This window comes from Paroedura picta, chromosome 4, assembly GCF_049243985.1.
Source record: "Paroedura picta isolate Pp20150507F chromosome 4, Ppicta_v3.0, whole genome shotgun sequence".
NCBI lineage: Eukaryota > Metazoa > Chordata > Lepidosauria > Squamata > Gekkonidae > Paroedura > Paroedura picta.
In genome coordinates this window covers 95,885,078-95,900,312 of record NC_135372.1, presented here as the reverse complement: position 1 = coordinate 95,900,312, position 15,235 = coordinate 95,885,078, and the positions used below count along the sequence as shown (strand labels likewise).

General features: G+C 42.5%; 1 protein-coding gene across 12 annotated transcripts in view; it reads left to right on the top strand.

The window, feature by feature from the left end:
- The window catches only part of GRM4 (glutamate metabotropic receptor 4), a 506,939-nt gene that overhangs the window by 382,078 nt on the left and 109,626 nt on the right, over positions 1–15,235 (top strand). For all 12 annotated transcript variants that reach the window (XM_077334409.1, XM_077334410.1, XM_077334412.1 and 9 more), the window contains one exon: positions 7,676–7,830. In XM_077334409.1, the coding sequence (XP_077190524.1) occupies positions 7,676–7,830 (155 nt within the window). The remainder of the gene's footprint in view (positions 1–7,675; positions 7,831–15,235) is intronic.

Genomic DNA, 15,235 nt, shown 5'->3' with positions numbered 1-15,235 from the left:
ATTGGTACTGCAGTCTGTATCTCCGCAAGAGCAATATTAGCCCCAAGGTTGGTTGTCCTATGTCATTCTATTCATTTATTACACTTTTGCCCTACTCTTTCTCAGGAAATTCAAAGTATCTGGTAGTTCACATGGCATAGGATTAGGGAGGAACTGGCCCAAGCTCATTCAGTAAGTTTCATGGCAGAATTGAGATTTGAATTTGAGCAGAGCTGGATTTCTGCACAAGCAAAGTAAACTATAATTTAGGGTCTTGATGTGGCCCAGACTCTGGGTCATCCTGATTGGAGTCCAGTGTTGTGTAATTACAACAGTAGCTCTGCCCCTACATATATAGTGTCACAGGACAGATGTACCTCTCAGAAGTCTACAACAATTCCATTCCAAGTGACCACTTCAGTGTCAACATGTTGTACATAAGCTACAGTAACGGGTGGGTGAGGGCAGGGAAGAGACAGAAATGATTAATACGGACTATATCAAAATACTGAGAGTCTGGGAACCTGGATTCATTTCCAGAAAGAGCTAGACAGAAATTTGATCATGCATTTAAAAGCTTTCAAGTTTCAAGTCATTATTTTGTTTTATAGGATCAAAAACATACAACTCATACTGCTATTGTTTGAAATTTTAATAACTTGGCCATTACTGTGAAAATGATTGGGGATTTAAAAAAATGCTCCAAAAATAAAATTGCAAATGTTGCTTTTTATGCTTTCCTTAAAGATTATAATGTTTTGATTCTTAAACTTGATCTCCTGTGATATCAAGTTCAAAAGTGTAGTTTGGGTGCTCTCCATCAGTCACAGGCAAACAAAGTCCGGAATCATTCCCATAGAATAAGTGGAGCTATAATGCAGCACCAAACCAGGAGGAAACCCAGAGCTTCTGTTTGTATTTATTTTTCAGCCCAGCAATTTACACTGTTACACCTGATTTTGTAAGTGTCTGATTTATTAATCAGCAAACATTATGCAAATGTGAGTAAACTGACATTTTCAATCAGTTTACATCAAATATGCAAACAACCTAAGTTTCTGGGAAGCGGGCTAATAGAAATGTCTGAAACCCAGACATTTACTCTCATTTCTTTCCAGCAAAATCTAGGATTTGGCTTCCAGTGTAAATGACAAGCACTATTAAACAGGGGTCTGTAAACATTTACCTATCAGAAAACAGTTGGTAAGCTGCAGAACTGTACCCTGTTGGCAGTAGTTGCACACATCTGGAAGCTTTGTATTTTTCATGCAGTGATAGACTGATGGGATCATTTTTTAAAGTAAAAAAATATTGTGTGTGTTTTTAAGTGATGGGGGAATAGATATAATTAGAGCTTTAATTACTCTTCCATTTGCACATTCTTTCTTCTCATATTGACTTCTTGAATTGTGCTTAGGACTACTGCATGAACACTGCACAGCTATGACCAGGCTGTACCACGAGAAGGTAGAAGTTCACAATGCTCAGATTCTTTAAGTGAGCCCCTGTCCCAGTACAAGAGAGGACAGCATGCAGGCTGGTCCTTTTTTTTACAAGACTGTTAGTACCAAGTTGTGCACTTGAGGATCTGATAGCTTTAGGAGAAGGGTGAGTGGGAAGCTTAGGCAGGCAGTGGGATGTGCAGCCTGTACACACATTTTAAAGAACACACAGTCCTGCCCCCTGCCCCCACAAAGCATAGAATCACTGTGCATTTGAAAACAGTAGGAGGCCACTTTCAGAAAAACAAATGGGTTGATATTCAAATGAGTAGCCGTGTTGGTCTGAAGTAGCACTGGACTCAGATTTAAATGGGTTGAGAGTCCTTCAAATGAGAAGACCTTTAGAACTAACTCACAAAAAAAGAATCCAGACAAAATCAAGAAAGAATTTATTTTATTTAAAATTTGATTTATATCCTGCCTCTCTTGACTAGGTCATCTCGAGGTGGCTTACAAGCAATAAGAACAAATACCCCATAAAAATGAATAAAAGTTAAAACTCACAATTCCATACAACAACATGCATCCTAAACAAATTCCACAGATGGCGTTAAAATGACAGTTGCCTTCTAATCCGGTGAGCTGTTACAATCTTCCACTGCATCTTCAAAACCAAACTCACTCAGGCACAACTCTTCTGTGGCAGATATACAGAACTCAATGTTGGGAAGGACCCTAATTCGTAACTCCAGGCACCCCCCCCCCCCGGCATCAACTACATGCCTGGTGGATGAACTCCATCTTACAGGGCCTGTGGAACCTTGATAGCTCCATCAGAGCCCTTAGCTCTTCTGGGAGCTCATTCCACCAGGTTTGGGCTGGGGCCAAAAAGGACCTGGTGCTGGTTGAATGTCTCAGGGGCCTGGGACCACCAGCAGATGCATACCCTCAGAGCGAAGGGCCCTGCAAGGAACATAAGCAGATAGGTAGTCCCTCAGGTAGGTAGGACCCAACCAGCCTAGCATTCTCACATAATCCTTTCTCCACTGCCCCGAGACCAGTTTTGGAGAGGAGAAATCCCAAAATCAATCATCAATCAATCAATCAATCAATTTGTGCTCTAAACCAGGGATAGTCAACCTGTGGTCCTCCAGATGTTCATGGACTACAATTCCATGAATTGTAGTCCATGAACATCTGAAGCAGTGGTCCCCAACTCCTGGTCCGGAGACTGGTCCCGGTCCGTGGATCAGTCAGTACTGGGCCATGGCTCCTCCTCGTCCTCCTCCCCGGATGCTGCCTCGGGGGCTGCCCTGCCACTCTGCCGCCAGCTCACCTTTGGTGTTCTCCAGTGGCCGCCATGGCTGGGGCTCCCCCTTGGCGTGGCACTACGCAGCTGCTGCTGGCAGCGCCCCCAACGGGCAGCAGGAAGTCAGGGGTGCCAGTGGGAAAGCAGGGGCTCAGGTGGCGGCAACATCCCTCGGCAAAAGACCCCCCCCCCGGGCCTCAGTAAAACTGTAAAGCATTGACTGGTCCCCGGTGATAAAAAGGTTGGGGACCACTGATCTGAAGGACCACAGGTTGACTACCCCTGCTCTAAACCATCACAAGGTACCCACCATCCTATGTTACTAGTTGTAATTGTATTCTTTTCCTTTTGGTTTCTAGTTTTAAGACAAATGAAACCCAATCCCCTGGAAGTATAAAGCACTGTGAGAGTTAATAAAGACGTTTGGTGTTGCCTACATGTATGATCTATTGCCTTCAGTTGTGAGGTGCTGATTTACACCACCTGGAAATCTCCTCTGAGATGGAGCAAGGCTTGGAGGGATGACCGATGAAACTTCTGTCCTTCAGAATACAGGTCATTCAACTCCCTGACATCACCTAAGTCATCCAATAAACCCATCTCAGCTAGCAATATCACTGCCTCCTCATCCTTATGAATCTTCTGGGATGTGCTGAGTCAGGTCCTTAAACAAATTCCTATGCATAGACATTAACTCACTGTACAAATAGGCAGTTCAACATATGTAGTGGCTAGGTAGGTTTTGGTCGTGGCCCCAACCTAGTGGAATGGGCTCCCAGAAGAGCTGAGAGCCCTGTAGGAGCTTTCGTGGTTCTGCAGGGCTTGCAAATGGAGCTCTTCCATCAGGTCTTTGGTTGAGGCCAGGGCGCAGAAGCCTGAAGGGCCCCTTCCTCAGATCAGATCAATAGTACCCCTGGAAATATATGCCCTGAGGTGTTGAGAGAGTGGAGGTTGACTGGGGGAGGCAAAGGGGGAGGAGGGTGGATACAGCATGAGTTTGATTTTTTCACTGCTGGTGATAATGTTGTTAATGTTAAGTGCTTTCTAAGCCCCAGAACTTATTCCTTTTGGTTCTCATCAAGAGATTTCAATGTTATCACAGATTTCCTCTTGTTTTATTGCTTCTGTTCACACTCCCACTTGCACACTTGAAGTTCTTCAGGCCAAAGAGCAGTTGTCTCACAACAACACAACAAAGATGCTACTATAATAAACAGAATATTGGTGTTTTTCTTAGTACTTCAGCTGTTAGCTAGCAATCTTGGTTTTCTTTCAAAAAAACTGCTCACATATAGGGAGAAGAACCTCTGGATAACTCAGGTGACTTCTGAAGTCCTCACAAGCTAAAAGGCCGATCGGATCAGGCCCTTAGTTTCATGCCTGGGTGGATATAGCAGCAATGAAGACCAAGGATTTTGCTTGAACGAGATACTTCTAAACAGAATGTACCTGGTAATCAGGGGCTGACTGGTGACAATAGCCAGCAGGACATTTCCCAGTGAGATGATTGCCTGCTCCTCCCTTGGTCTAATCCAACTCAGGGTAGAAATCTGGTCAGTCTGTGGAAGTGTGCTCATGGCCTAGGAAAGGCTGCTCCCAGCCAGCACAGACTTTGCTTAGCCTGGGGAAGGCTGTTCCTGGAGGGCCTGGCACCATTGTAGGGCTGGCTGGCTCCTTCTCCCTCTCTCCTCTGGCAGGAAAGACCTGGGGGGAGGAGCTGGGGAGCAGGGCCCTTTTTCAGGTCTGTTTTTTTCCCTCGCAATCTGCTACAGCTGGTAAATTTTACCAAGCTACAGCACTACTGTTGTTTTTCCTTCCGTAGGTTATTCTGTGACCTAGTAGGTCAAGCACTAGCCTCATGTTTGACCCTTTGGGCCCCAGCTCTGCCACTGACCTGTTGGATACCTGCAAACAATTTCCTCTTGTTTCATTATTTCTGTTCTCCTTCCCACTCACACCCTTGAAATTCATCAGACCAAAGAGTCTTTATGAAGTCTCACAGCAACACAGTGGTTTTAAAAGATGCTACTGTAATAAAAATAATGGATGCTGCAATAATAAGAGTTGAAGTGAGATTGGAATTGGGCTTTCTGCACAGGAGGGTCCAGGGTGTGTCTTTTTGTATTGACATTGCTATCCTACTGCCTCTTTCCCTATGTCTGATTTAGTTTGTTCCCTCTTTCTTTGCTTCTTCAAAGCTTCCTAAAAACACTTGCCATTCCCTTAGGGTATAGGGGTTGCCTGTCATTCAGTCTTGCTGCCACTACTCCCATAATCGCTTTTTAATCAACCTTGCTATTGACAAAGGCTCCATTAATCACCCTTGTTTTCTTGTTAAGGGGTCATTTTGAAATTGACACAAAAATACCTGGCAGTTCAGGGTTGCATATTCCTCCCTTATTCCAGCCCTTTCTCTTTATGCATTGCTAGCCCTACATGCTTGATGGTACCACTTTGCCTAAGGCTTAGATGTGATCCACTTCTGCCTCCTCCCTCTCTCATTAGAAAACCCATCCCATTATTGGTGTTGTTTTGTTCTTTGAAGCAAGAGTAGTTATATATTTCATTGATATCTGACCCTCTCTCCTAGCTGGTCATAGCAGTATGTGTGGTCAGATGATTTTGGATTTTCCCAGTGACCTGTTGTGGCTGATCAATATTAATCAGTAGTTCAAGACCACCCAATTAGCTCATGGCAAAATGAGAATTTGAACCCATCTCCCCCAGTCTCAGTCCAGCAGGACATCTGCACACAGAAGATAATGCCATGGGCCCACATTCCTTTGATGCAGCAGAGGAAATCCACTCTTGTATATGCCAGCAAATAAGCAGTATGAATATAGAGGCAATCCTCAGCTGTGCAGATAGGAGAAAAAAACAGGATCAAAGTGGAAATCTGTGTCAGGTGCAGATAGCTTTTCTTTAACTAAGCTCAACCAGCTTAAAAAACCCAGTGTTGATAAGCCCCAAGATGGCTTGATTTCTTTCTAGGTTGGGAATTCTGACCTCAATAAAGCATCTGAAATACTTTGTTGCCACATTATGAACACTAGTGAACAGCAGGAGAGTTCACTAGAGATCACTGATGCAAGAAGGACCATAGTGTGTTATAGCAGGGGTAGTCAACCTGTGGTCCTCCAGATGTTCATGGACTACAATTCACATGAGCCCCTGCCAGCAAACGCTGTTCCTGGAGGGCCTGGCACCATTGTAGGGCTGGCTGCAAACGCTGGCAGGGGCTTGTGGGAATTGTAGTCCATGAACATCTGGAGGACCACAGGTTGACTACCCCTGTGTTATAGCATGAAGGACTTTACTGAGTCACAGAAGAGCCAGACAACTTCTCAATCCAATTGTCAGAGTACTTCCAGATGTCTTTCATGGACGAACATAATTTTGACACGAAAAGGTCAATTAAAAATGCTTGGGACTCTCTCAACTGTTCTCAGATTCATTATTTTACCCTTTTGTGAATCAAATGTAGAAAAGATTCTGATTGCTGGTTACCTAAATGAGTCTACTTTCACTGTATCTAACCATGAAATAGACAAAGGAAGGTAAATAGGCTGCAAGAGTGAACATTTATAAAGAATACTAAGCAGGCCAAGCAATTACAGCCACTACATTAATCCCTACAGCCTTTTTCTTGTTGTTGCAATTTCCATGGTCATGGATTTCTGAGACAACTAAATAGAGGATTTTCTAGAATTTGGTGATAGTGTCATCTGATCACACCAACAGGCATTTTAGTGGCCTGGTACAAGGGATTTCCACTAAACATGTGTGGGCATATAGACTTTAAGTGCTAGTATGCTCCATCCATTTGCAACTATTCTATGTCCAGAATGGAAACTTCAGATCAGGAAAGTTTCTGTGATGTATTCCTAATGTCCAGCACGATCTAGTTGTAAAATCTGGTTCTGCCAATGTAATTTTATATTGTAAAAGAAAAAGAAGAGTTGGTTCTTATATGCCACTTTTCTCTACCAGTAGTCTCAGAGTGTCTTACAATTGCCTTCCCTTTCCTCTCCCCACAACAGACACCCTCTGAGGTGGGTGAGGCTGAGAGAGCCCTGCTTTGTCATAACAGCTTTATCAATGCTCTGGTGAGGCCAAGGTCACCAGCTGGCTGTATGTGGAGGAGGAGCAGGGAATCAAACCCAGCTTGCCAGATTAGAAATCTGTGCTCCTAACCACATCACTAAGCTGGCTTGCTTTGTAGTTGGTCTAGCTGCTATATCATTATCAAGATCACTCACAAAATACGTGGTCATTAATATTTTAAATAAGAAATGTGCCCTTTGTGCACATTATGCATAATGGAGACCTGGCTGTTCCTAAACACATCAGCATCCAACATGTCTGTGAGGAATAATGGTCCAAGGCTTGCCAGCAACTTCACAAAAAGTAATAGGCTTGGAAAGGTGATGTGGAACTGCAAAGGCAATTTCATTAGCCTTGCACTAGAGAGCATTCCGTCAACATTATGTACCCAATCCTCTCGGACTGACAACCATTATACTTCTTTCCTGCTCATCCGTTTGCACTGTGAATATGGAGTGTGGGACCATTGCACATCTAACTTATGAGAGATGATTGCCATAGTTGGGCCTCGAATGTGCTGTTTTCCTAAGCACTGATCCCAGCTATGTTTGGAAATAGGTAAGGGGCAGACAATGTAATATATATAGCACAAACTATGTTTTAATTTTCATCTTTCTGCATCTACTTAGGCAAATAGTTGTGATGCTGGGGATATAGGTAACTGAATAAGCTGCTTTCTGGGTGTGATGTCCAATCAAGCTTGCTTGCAGTGAGCATATGTGCTATACATATACATACATATGTATATATACTACTTTTATTTCCTTTTTGTGCTGTTGCTTACATTGATCTGAACATGACAATTCTTCCATTGATGGGCTCTTTGATTTTCTTTCTCCAGGAATGTACTCATGGCTGCCAAGAGGGCCAATCAGACTGGGCACTTCATCTGGATGGGCTCTGACAGCTGGGGCTCCAAAATTGCCCCAGTGAGAGATCTGGAAGAGGTAGCTGAGGGTTCTGTTACCATCTTGCCCAAGAGGGCATCTGTTAGAGGTATGTGTAGCAGCTTGCTACTATTTGGGGTTTCGAGGAGTGTCAAGATTTTAAAAATGATATTCCGGGGGGAAAACATTATGATAGAGCTGATAGAAAATTATACAGTCACACCCCCCCCCCTGCTATGGGCTACATTCAGATATTGTTGTTATTTTGGTATCATTTCTCTGTATTTTACCTCCCAGATTATTTTGTTTACCAATAAAAATCTTGTCCTGAAAAACTAGCCCTATGTGCAGCTGCAGCCAGTCACAGGTTGAATAGGTCCTGCCTTTTTTTGTTTTGTTGAGGTAGTACAAAATGTGGCAAGCCCTGTATGATCAAAAATGATAGGGGCTGTGAATGTACACACTATGTGCTGCACTGAAACATTTTGTCTCCCACCATAGTGTTCCTTCATGTGTCTCCTCATGTTGAGAATTTGTAGGGAATTTGAACTACCCATTTTGTCTAGATCACCTCACAATGGTTTCCCCCCCCCTCGATCACCTTTTCATAAAAACAATAGCCAGAGAACATTTTTAAAGAGATGTCTTCTCAGCTGAAATGCCTATGGAGGAGCATGGGGTGGAATACGTTTCTGATATACTAGACCACATGGCACCTCTTCTTCTTGCTAGCCACGCACACTCTGTTCAGAAAAATTTCCCTTAACAGCCCAGTAATTATGATACTTTGCTGAGAGTGACAAATCCCAGGTGAAACAGATGAAAGGTTAGCAAATGAAGGCAATATCAGGGCTGTTGCTGTGAATTTTAGGTGATGGTGTCAGAGATATTCAGTAAAATGTATCATTTCTTTGTTGTGGGCGGAGAGTTCATATGCATTAGCTGAGGACATTACCATGAGGATGATAGATGTATAATTATCAATACTACTTCCCTTCTGTAGGAAGTTTGAGGTGCCACTTCTTGACATGCCCAGTTGCTTTGGCCAGTCTCACATGACAGCTTGCTAAGAGCAGGACTCGTTTGGCTTCCCAGTCTCCTTCTCTTGCTTGGAGGCATGTCCCACTTACACTTCATGTCCTCATGGGGAATCATTGCTACAGTGTCAAATGCCAGATCCTTGGCAAAGCACTAAACATATCCCGCCTCTAGGAACCCATGTTACATTTGTTTAAAGTTTCTGTTTGGCTCTTGGCATCCCAGTGTTAGTCCATGCATTTCCCATGCTTTAGCATTTCCTTCTCATGTTTGTGAACTGTTTTTCCGCTTATATTTTAAACTGTAAAACAGCTACACAGTTCTTTCATAAGCTTAGAGCAGCTATCAGCACTTGTTTAAAAACCAGTATGAAAAAAATCCCTGTTCTTTGGCTTGGATTAATTAAAAGAACAGTGCTTAATATGTGTACAAATAATTTTACTCATGCCACATTAGTGTGCTGATGATCTCTACTGTCTCCTGGTTTTGCCTGAGAAAGACATAGCTTACTGCTGATCTTGCAGACTGTTATAGCAGATCATAAGAATGACCCACAGCAGTTAAAGGGGAAGGGGAGAAATGCAGAATGTGTAGTTTGCCCTTGATCTCTTGAACTGTGTCTTGCATGGGAACCTATGCTGAAAATCTAGGAAGCAGAATGTTACCATCATTGAATGGGGAATGCTCTGAGAGTGTTTTGACATGAATTCTCTCATTAGCTGAGCCTTATGGCTTGTTTGTTTCAAATGTACTTTTGTGCTTTTCAGCAGGAATTTCATTGTAGTAATTTCACTGTTTCAGTGCCCCCCCCCCAGCATATTTCTCACAATCCTTGGCCTTACTATCTGCCACGGAAGCTCATTAGTTGGCAAGCCATAGGATTGTAGATAGCATCTGATATGTAGATATAAACAATTTCATATCTTAAAAATATTATATCAGAAGATTAAATACCAACATACTGTTATGGGCAACTGAGGCTGGGAACAGTGAGGGAAAATGGCATCTAGAAGGAGAATGAAAGCCTCCTAAATGCATCTAAGCAATGTAGCTGTTTGACTAACTGAGCATTCTTTCAAGAATCTGTTCAGCCACATAGCGTATGCATATTAATGCATATAAAGAACATCAAGGATTACCAGTTCCACTGTTGATTCAGTGTGGTCCTTCATGCTCATCATCTCATACTGACAATGAAGATAATTGTATGAATGTTTTGTTACGATTTGCACTGGATAGGTTGTGCGTGCTCCTATAGTTCCAGGGCTGCCTTGTAGAAAGATTAAGCACCCATCTTAACACCTGGTCATAGTTGCTGAAATGCATCCTGCTGCACAGTAGCATATGCCCTTTATCATTGATATGTATCAGTTTGTTTTCTTTGCTTGTAAATCCTTTTCCAGGGGTTAAAAACACCATTTTCTTTGCACCGAGAAGCGTTTATACTCTCTCTATAAACATATTCTTAATTTAAAAGGTCAGAAAATTGAGTGCTGAAAAAGGTTTGGTATATCATGATAGATATGCATTTTTCCCCAAAGTTTCTTCAAAGGTCATTTCCTCCCAAATAGTGTTCAAATATTACCTAGAATGTCTTCACTGATTCTGGATTTGTCAGTGAGCACAGTCCACTAGGAAATTCCCCTACACAAGCCTCATTGAAACAAATGAGAGCAACAGGAAAGGTTTGAAGTGGAGCTTCACTGGAATTTTTTTCCATTTTGAGTGGTCTGTGCTTTGTCTGAATTGTATTCCAGCCCATCATATTCCCCACTGGCTTTAGCTCCATAGTTTGTTCTTCCTTGCCTTGCCTAATCTAAATATTTGCCATCTGAATTGACTTCTGCTCAGTCTGGACCTCCGAAGAGTGGAGAGATCACTTTGTATCTTTTAAAATATTCAGAAGTTCTCTTACTTTCCACAGAGACAAGTCTTTCAAGGCCACCTAAAGGCCCTATGAACTTCAGTAAAAGTCTATTGAAAATTTGCAAGGTTTCTCCACAGTGTTGTCTTTGCAGTGTCTGTGTAGTAGACAACATACTTCTTGCCTGTGGAGAAAATTGGTTTATCTGTGTACTCTCACTTATGTAAGCATGGAGAGTTGTTCACATATATGTCTTCTAGTGAAAAGCATAGACACCAATAATCTGATCTCTTAGCAAGGTGTATTGAAATGGAGGAGGATCACCTTGGTTCTTCACAAGATTAAACATACAGATTGTAAAGACTTCAAATTCCCTCCCTCAAAAACCAGGGCAAAGATAGGAAAACATTTTGATGATATCAGAGGAGATAAGCAAATGACAGATGGTGGGAGTAGTGTAGCAGGGCGAAGAATGATTTCCTGGGAATGTGCAGAGCTTTCCCCTAGTTTGGATTCAGGTCCCATACTACCATTCTATCTCCTGACCCAACCAATTTTCCAACCAATGTTCTATGAAAATAATAGAAACAGTTATTACATTCCCTGTTCACTAGGTGCTAAAGACAATTATTAATCCTTTTTCAAAAAGAGCCAGAGAGACAAGGAAACAATAATGGTACTATGAGCTAAGGGAAAACCTAGTTAGGCAGGAGAGCATTATGAAACCTTATAAATCTAGATTTATACTTAAAAAGGGATCTCATTTATCATTAAAAATCAGAATGTATGTAACATTTAGAAATAAAATTCAGAGAAGTTCTAAAAAAACCATAAATAGAAAGCTTGAAAATGGAAACTTGCAAACATTATTATTAACTGTCCAGTTAGGTTGTTACCTAGGCAAGATATCTGGAAACCTACTTTTTCTTAAAATCCATTCCTTTGGATATTTTCAAACTGGTACTGTCTGCGAGCAAAGGACAATAAAATCAGGAAATTAAGTATACACTTTCTAGCCCTAAGTATACAGGTTCTAACCGCTCCAACAAACAAACAAAACATCCAACCCTTATTTTCTTAGGGGCTGTAAACAACCATCAGGATTGTTGAGAAGGCTAGTCCTTTTATTTCTTTCTGACTTTGTTTATCACCCACAATTTAATAAAAAAGGGTTAAAGGCTGATGATAAATAATTATGTATTTTTTTAATCAGCTTTTTAAACAAGGAACTTTTAGATCAAGCACCTGAGAACCACTGGAATTTAATTCATCATATATTTTACCTCAATCAGTTAAGGATAATCTTTCTGTACTTTTATTTTTCTGTATTAAAATATTTAATAAAAGTTCATAAAAAATAAGGATACCGTCTACCGTTAATTATCCCATGGAGTGATTTTGCCAAGACAAAAATGAAAACTTTTCCTGTTGGGTGGCAGACATGGGATATAACAACCTTTCTAAGAAGGTATGGGATTGGACAGTGTCTGGAGACTTAGACTGAGAAGTGGGTTGGATCTGATAACTTGCAGGGTCCCATTCATTTCTAACAATGCTTACCGTAGTATAGATAATGAAAGAAGAATCGTTGGTTTTTATTCCCCACTTTCCACTACCTGAAAAGGTATCAAAGCATCTTACAATCCTCTTCCCTTCCTTTCCCCACAATAGACACTCTGTGAGGTAGGTGGAGCTGAGAGAACTCTGTCAGAACTGCTCTGTGAGAACAGGACTACCTCAAGGTCACCCAGCTAGCTGTATATGGAGGAGCAGGAAATCAAACCCAGCTTGCCAGATTAGAAGCTGCTGCTCCTAACCACTACAGAATCACAGAGTTGGAAGGGGCCATACAGGCCATCTAGTCCAACCCCCTGCTCAACGCAGGATCAGCGCAAAGCATCCTAAAGCATCCAAGAAAAGTGTGTATCCAACCTTTGCTTGAAGACTGCCAGTGAGGTGTTGCTCACCACCTCCTTAGGCAGCCTATTCCACTACTGAACTACTCTGACTGTGAAAAATTTTTTCCTGACATCTAGCCTGTATCGTTGTACTTGTAGTTTAAACATATTACTGCGCGTCCTCTCCTCTGCAGCCAACAGAAACAGCATCCTGCCCTCCTCCAAGTGACAACCTTTCAAATACTTAAAGAGGGCTATCATGTCCCCTCTCAACCTCCTTTTCTCCAGGCTGAACATTCCCAAGTCCCTCAACCTATCTTCATAGGGCTTGGTCCCTTGGCCCCAGATCATCCTCGTCCCTTGGCTCTGGGAATGCAAAGGGAGACCAAGTTAGAGAACTTTTCCCTGCCTTTTGCCTGGGTGGAAGCTTTACGTTCAGTTCCCTCTTTGAAAGCTAAGGGCAGACGTTCAGTTCACAACACGGTGTGCACATGCACAAGGGCAGGGGGTGGCTCTTACCAAGTTGGTTCTCACCAAAGGGGCTATGGTGAATCTGCATTGCCAGGATCACTTTGACTTCACAACAGAAGATTCATCAGGAGGCAAGGAAAGGTTAAAAGCTAATGATGGAAAGAGTATTGTAGTGATTTGATCATTCATGTGAGCCACTGTATTGATAAGCCTTAGCTATTTATTAATAAGGTATGCCTTTTTTATTTGACCAAATGACATCCAGATTACTGTATGGCCAGATTTAGCTCACAGTCAGTTTCATTAGTAAAGGTGTCATTCATTAGAAGGGAAAGAGCTATCAAGTGACCCAAACCCATTAAAGGATCCATTCAATTAATAAGGCTATGTCAGACAGAACCCTAGTGGGAGACATACAAATTCACCATCCTTCCTGTCTGTTCCTTACCCCCTTCTGATATCCACTTATACCAAGGAAATTAGGTTTGTATTCTACGTGACTGAAATCTGTATAGTTAATTAAGCCTTTCATATCATGGAAATTGCAAGGGAACAATATAGTGAAGTCACAGGCTCCTGGAGACAATATTAATTTGCCTTTTAAAAAAGGATTTTTTTTGTGGGGCTGCCTTTTTATTAGATGTATAAACTGCCCTCCTTAATAGGCTTGTAGCATTGTACAACATTTTAAGTTCCTCCATAAATATAAACTCTGATAAAATTATAAAAACAGTAAAAACCATAAAACTATAAAGTGTCCCCATTCTTATTCCTATGTCTTGGTGCCATCTATGTTGTTATACTCTGGAGGTGGTGTATTCTGAAGGGGGGGGGGAGGTCCAATGATTTTATTTGTTTGGCCTGGTCTTAACCATATGCCTGGAAGAACAGCACCATTTTACAGGTCCTGCAGAACTTTAGTAGTTCTGTCCAGTCCAGGTCTCTGCAGGCAGAATAATGTACCAGACTGAGGCCTGCTAAGGATACCTGTTATTCTTTGCTTGTCTGTCAAGCAGCTGAATTCAGTTTCTGAAACTCATAGTGCACCTGGGTGCAGAAAGGTGTGATGGGTTCAGGCCAAAGAGAGAAGCTGTCTGATGAGCACATGAATGTGTAGTAAACCAACTACTCCAAGTAACCAATCCTAAATATCTTGCCTATTTTTTCTTTTGTTTTTGGCAGTGTTAGCCATTATATTTTTGTGGTAAGTTGCCATGAACATGCTAGTGTCGATATTTTCTTCCTTTATTTCTTTGATGGGAAACCCTGGGAACGCATAAGGTTCTGACCCATGTTTGGCCTACTAGTGTTACAGTATTACCTTTTGAGATGTAGAGTGACTAGAATAATCTTGAGAAAGGGGTGCCTAGGCTCCCTGGCGTGCCCAGAGCTAGGTCGTAGATCCTCTATGGCAGGGGTAGTCAACCTGTGGTCCTCCAGATGTTCATGGACTACAATTCCCATTAGCCCCTGCAAGCATTTGGACCAATGGGTTGACTATCCCTGCTCTATGGCAGTGGACTACCCCGGGGGGGGTAGTTTTTTGCCTAGGGACGTCACCGCTGCCTGAGCCCCTGCTCCACTTGCTTTCCCACCAGCGCCCCTGACTTTCTGCTGCCTGCTGGGAGGTGCTGCCAGCAGCTGCTGTGCAGTGCCATGCCGAGGGGGAACCCCAGCCATGGGGGCCGCTGGAGAGCACCAAAGGTGAGCCGGTGGCAGAGTGGCAGGGCAGCCCCCAAAGCAGCAGCCAGGGAGGAGGACGAGCCGTGGCCCGGTACCAACTTGTCCATGGACCAGTCCCAGTCACCGGACCGGGGGTTGGGGACCACTGCTCTATGGCATTTGGTGATGCTGAAAAATCTCAGGTTTGAGAGTCTATTAAGTCTAGTAAGAGTGGGCTCCTTAATTCCATTTGTTCCCGTACAGAGGGTTCCCCCCTCCCCACCTTTACATAAAGCATTTGAATAATTGGCTGCATTTTGGAATAAGAAGAGCCTTTTTTCTTCTCCCTCCCCATTGTGATTTGTGTTGATCCTGGAGGGCTTGGCCTTCTGCTGGAAAGTGTGACTCAATTATACCTCTGAAGTCACCTAAGCATATTATTTACCCCAAGGCATCTTTGAAATAATGCATTTCAGTTCTGGCTATCAGTTAATGGCACATTATAATCTGACTGATGTAAACTAATCTAGTAGAGCTATGTGCTGGTAGGAATCTTGTTCCAGAGCAGGGCACTTGATTAG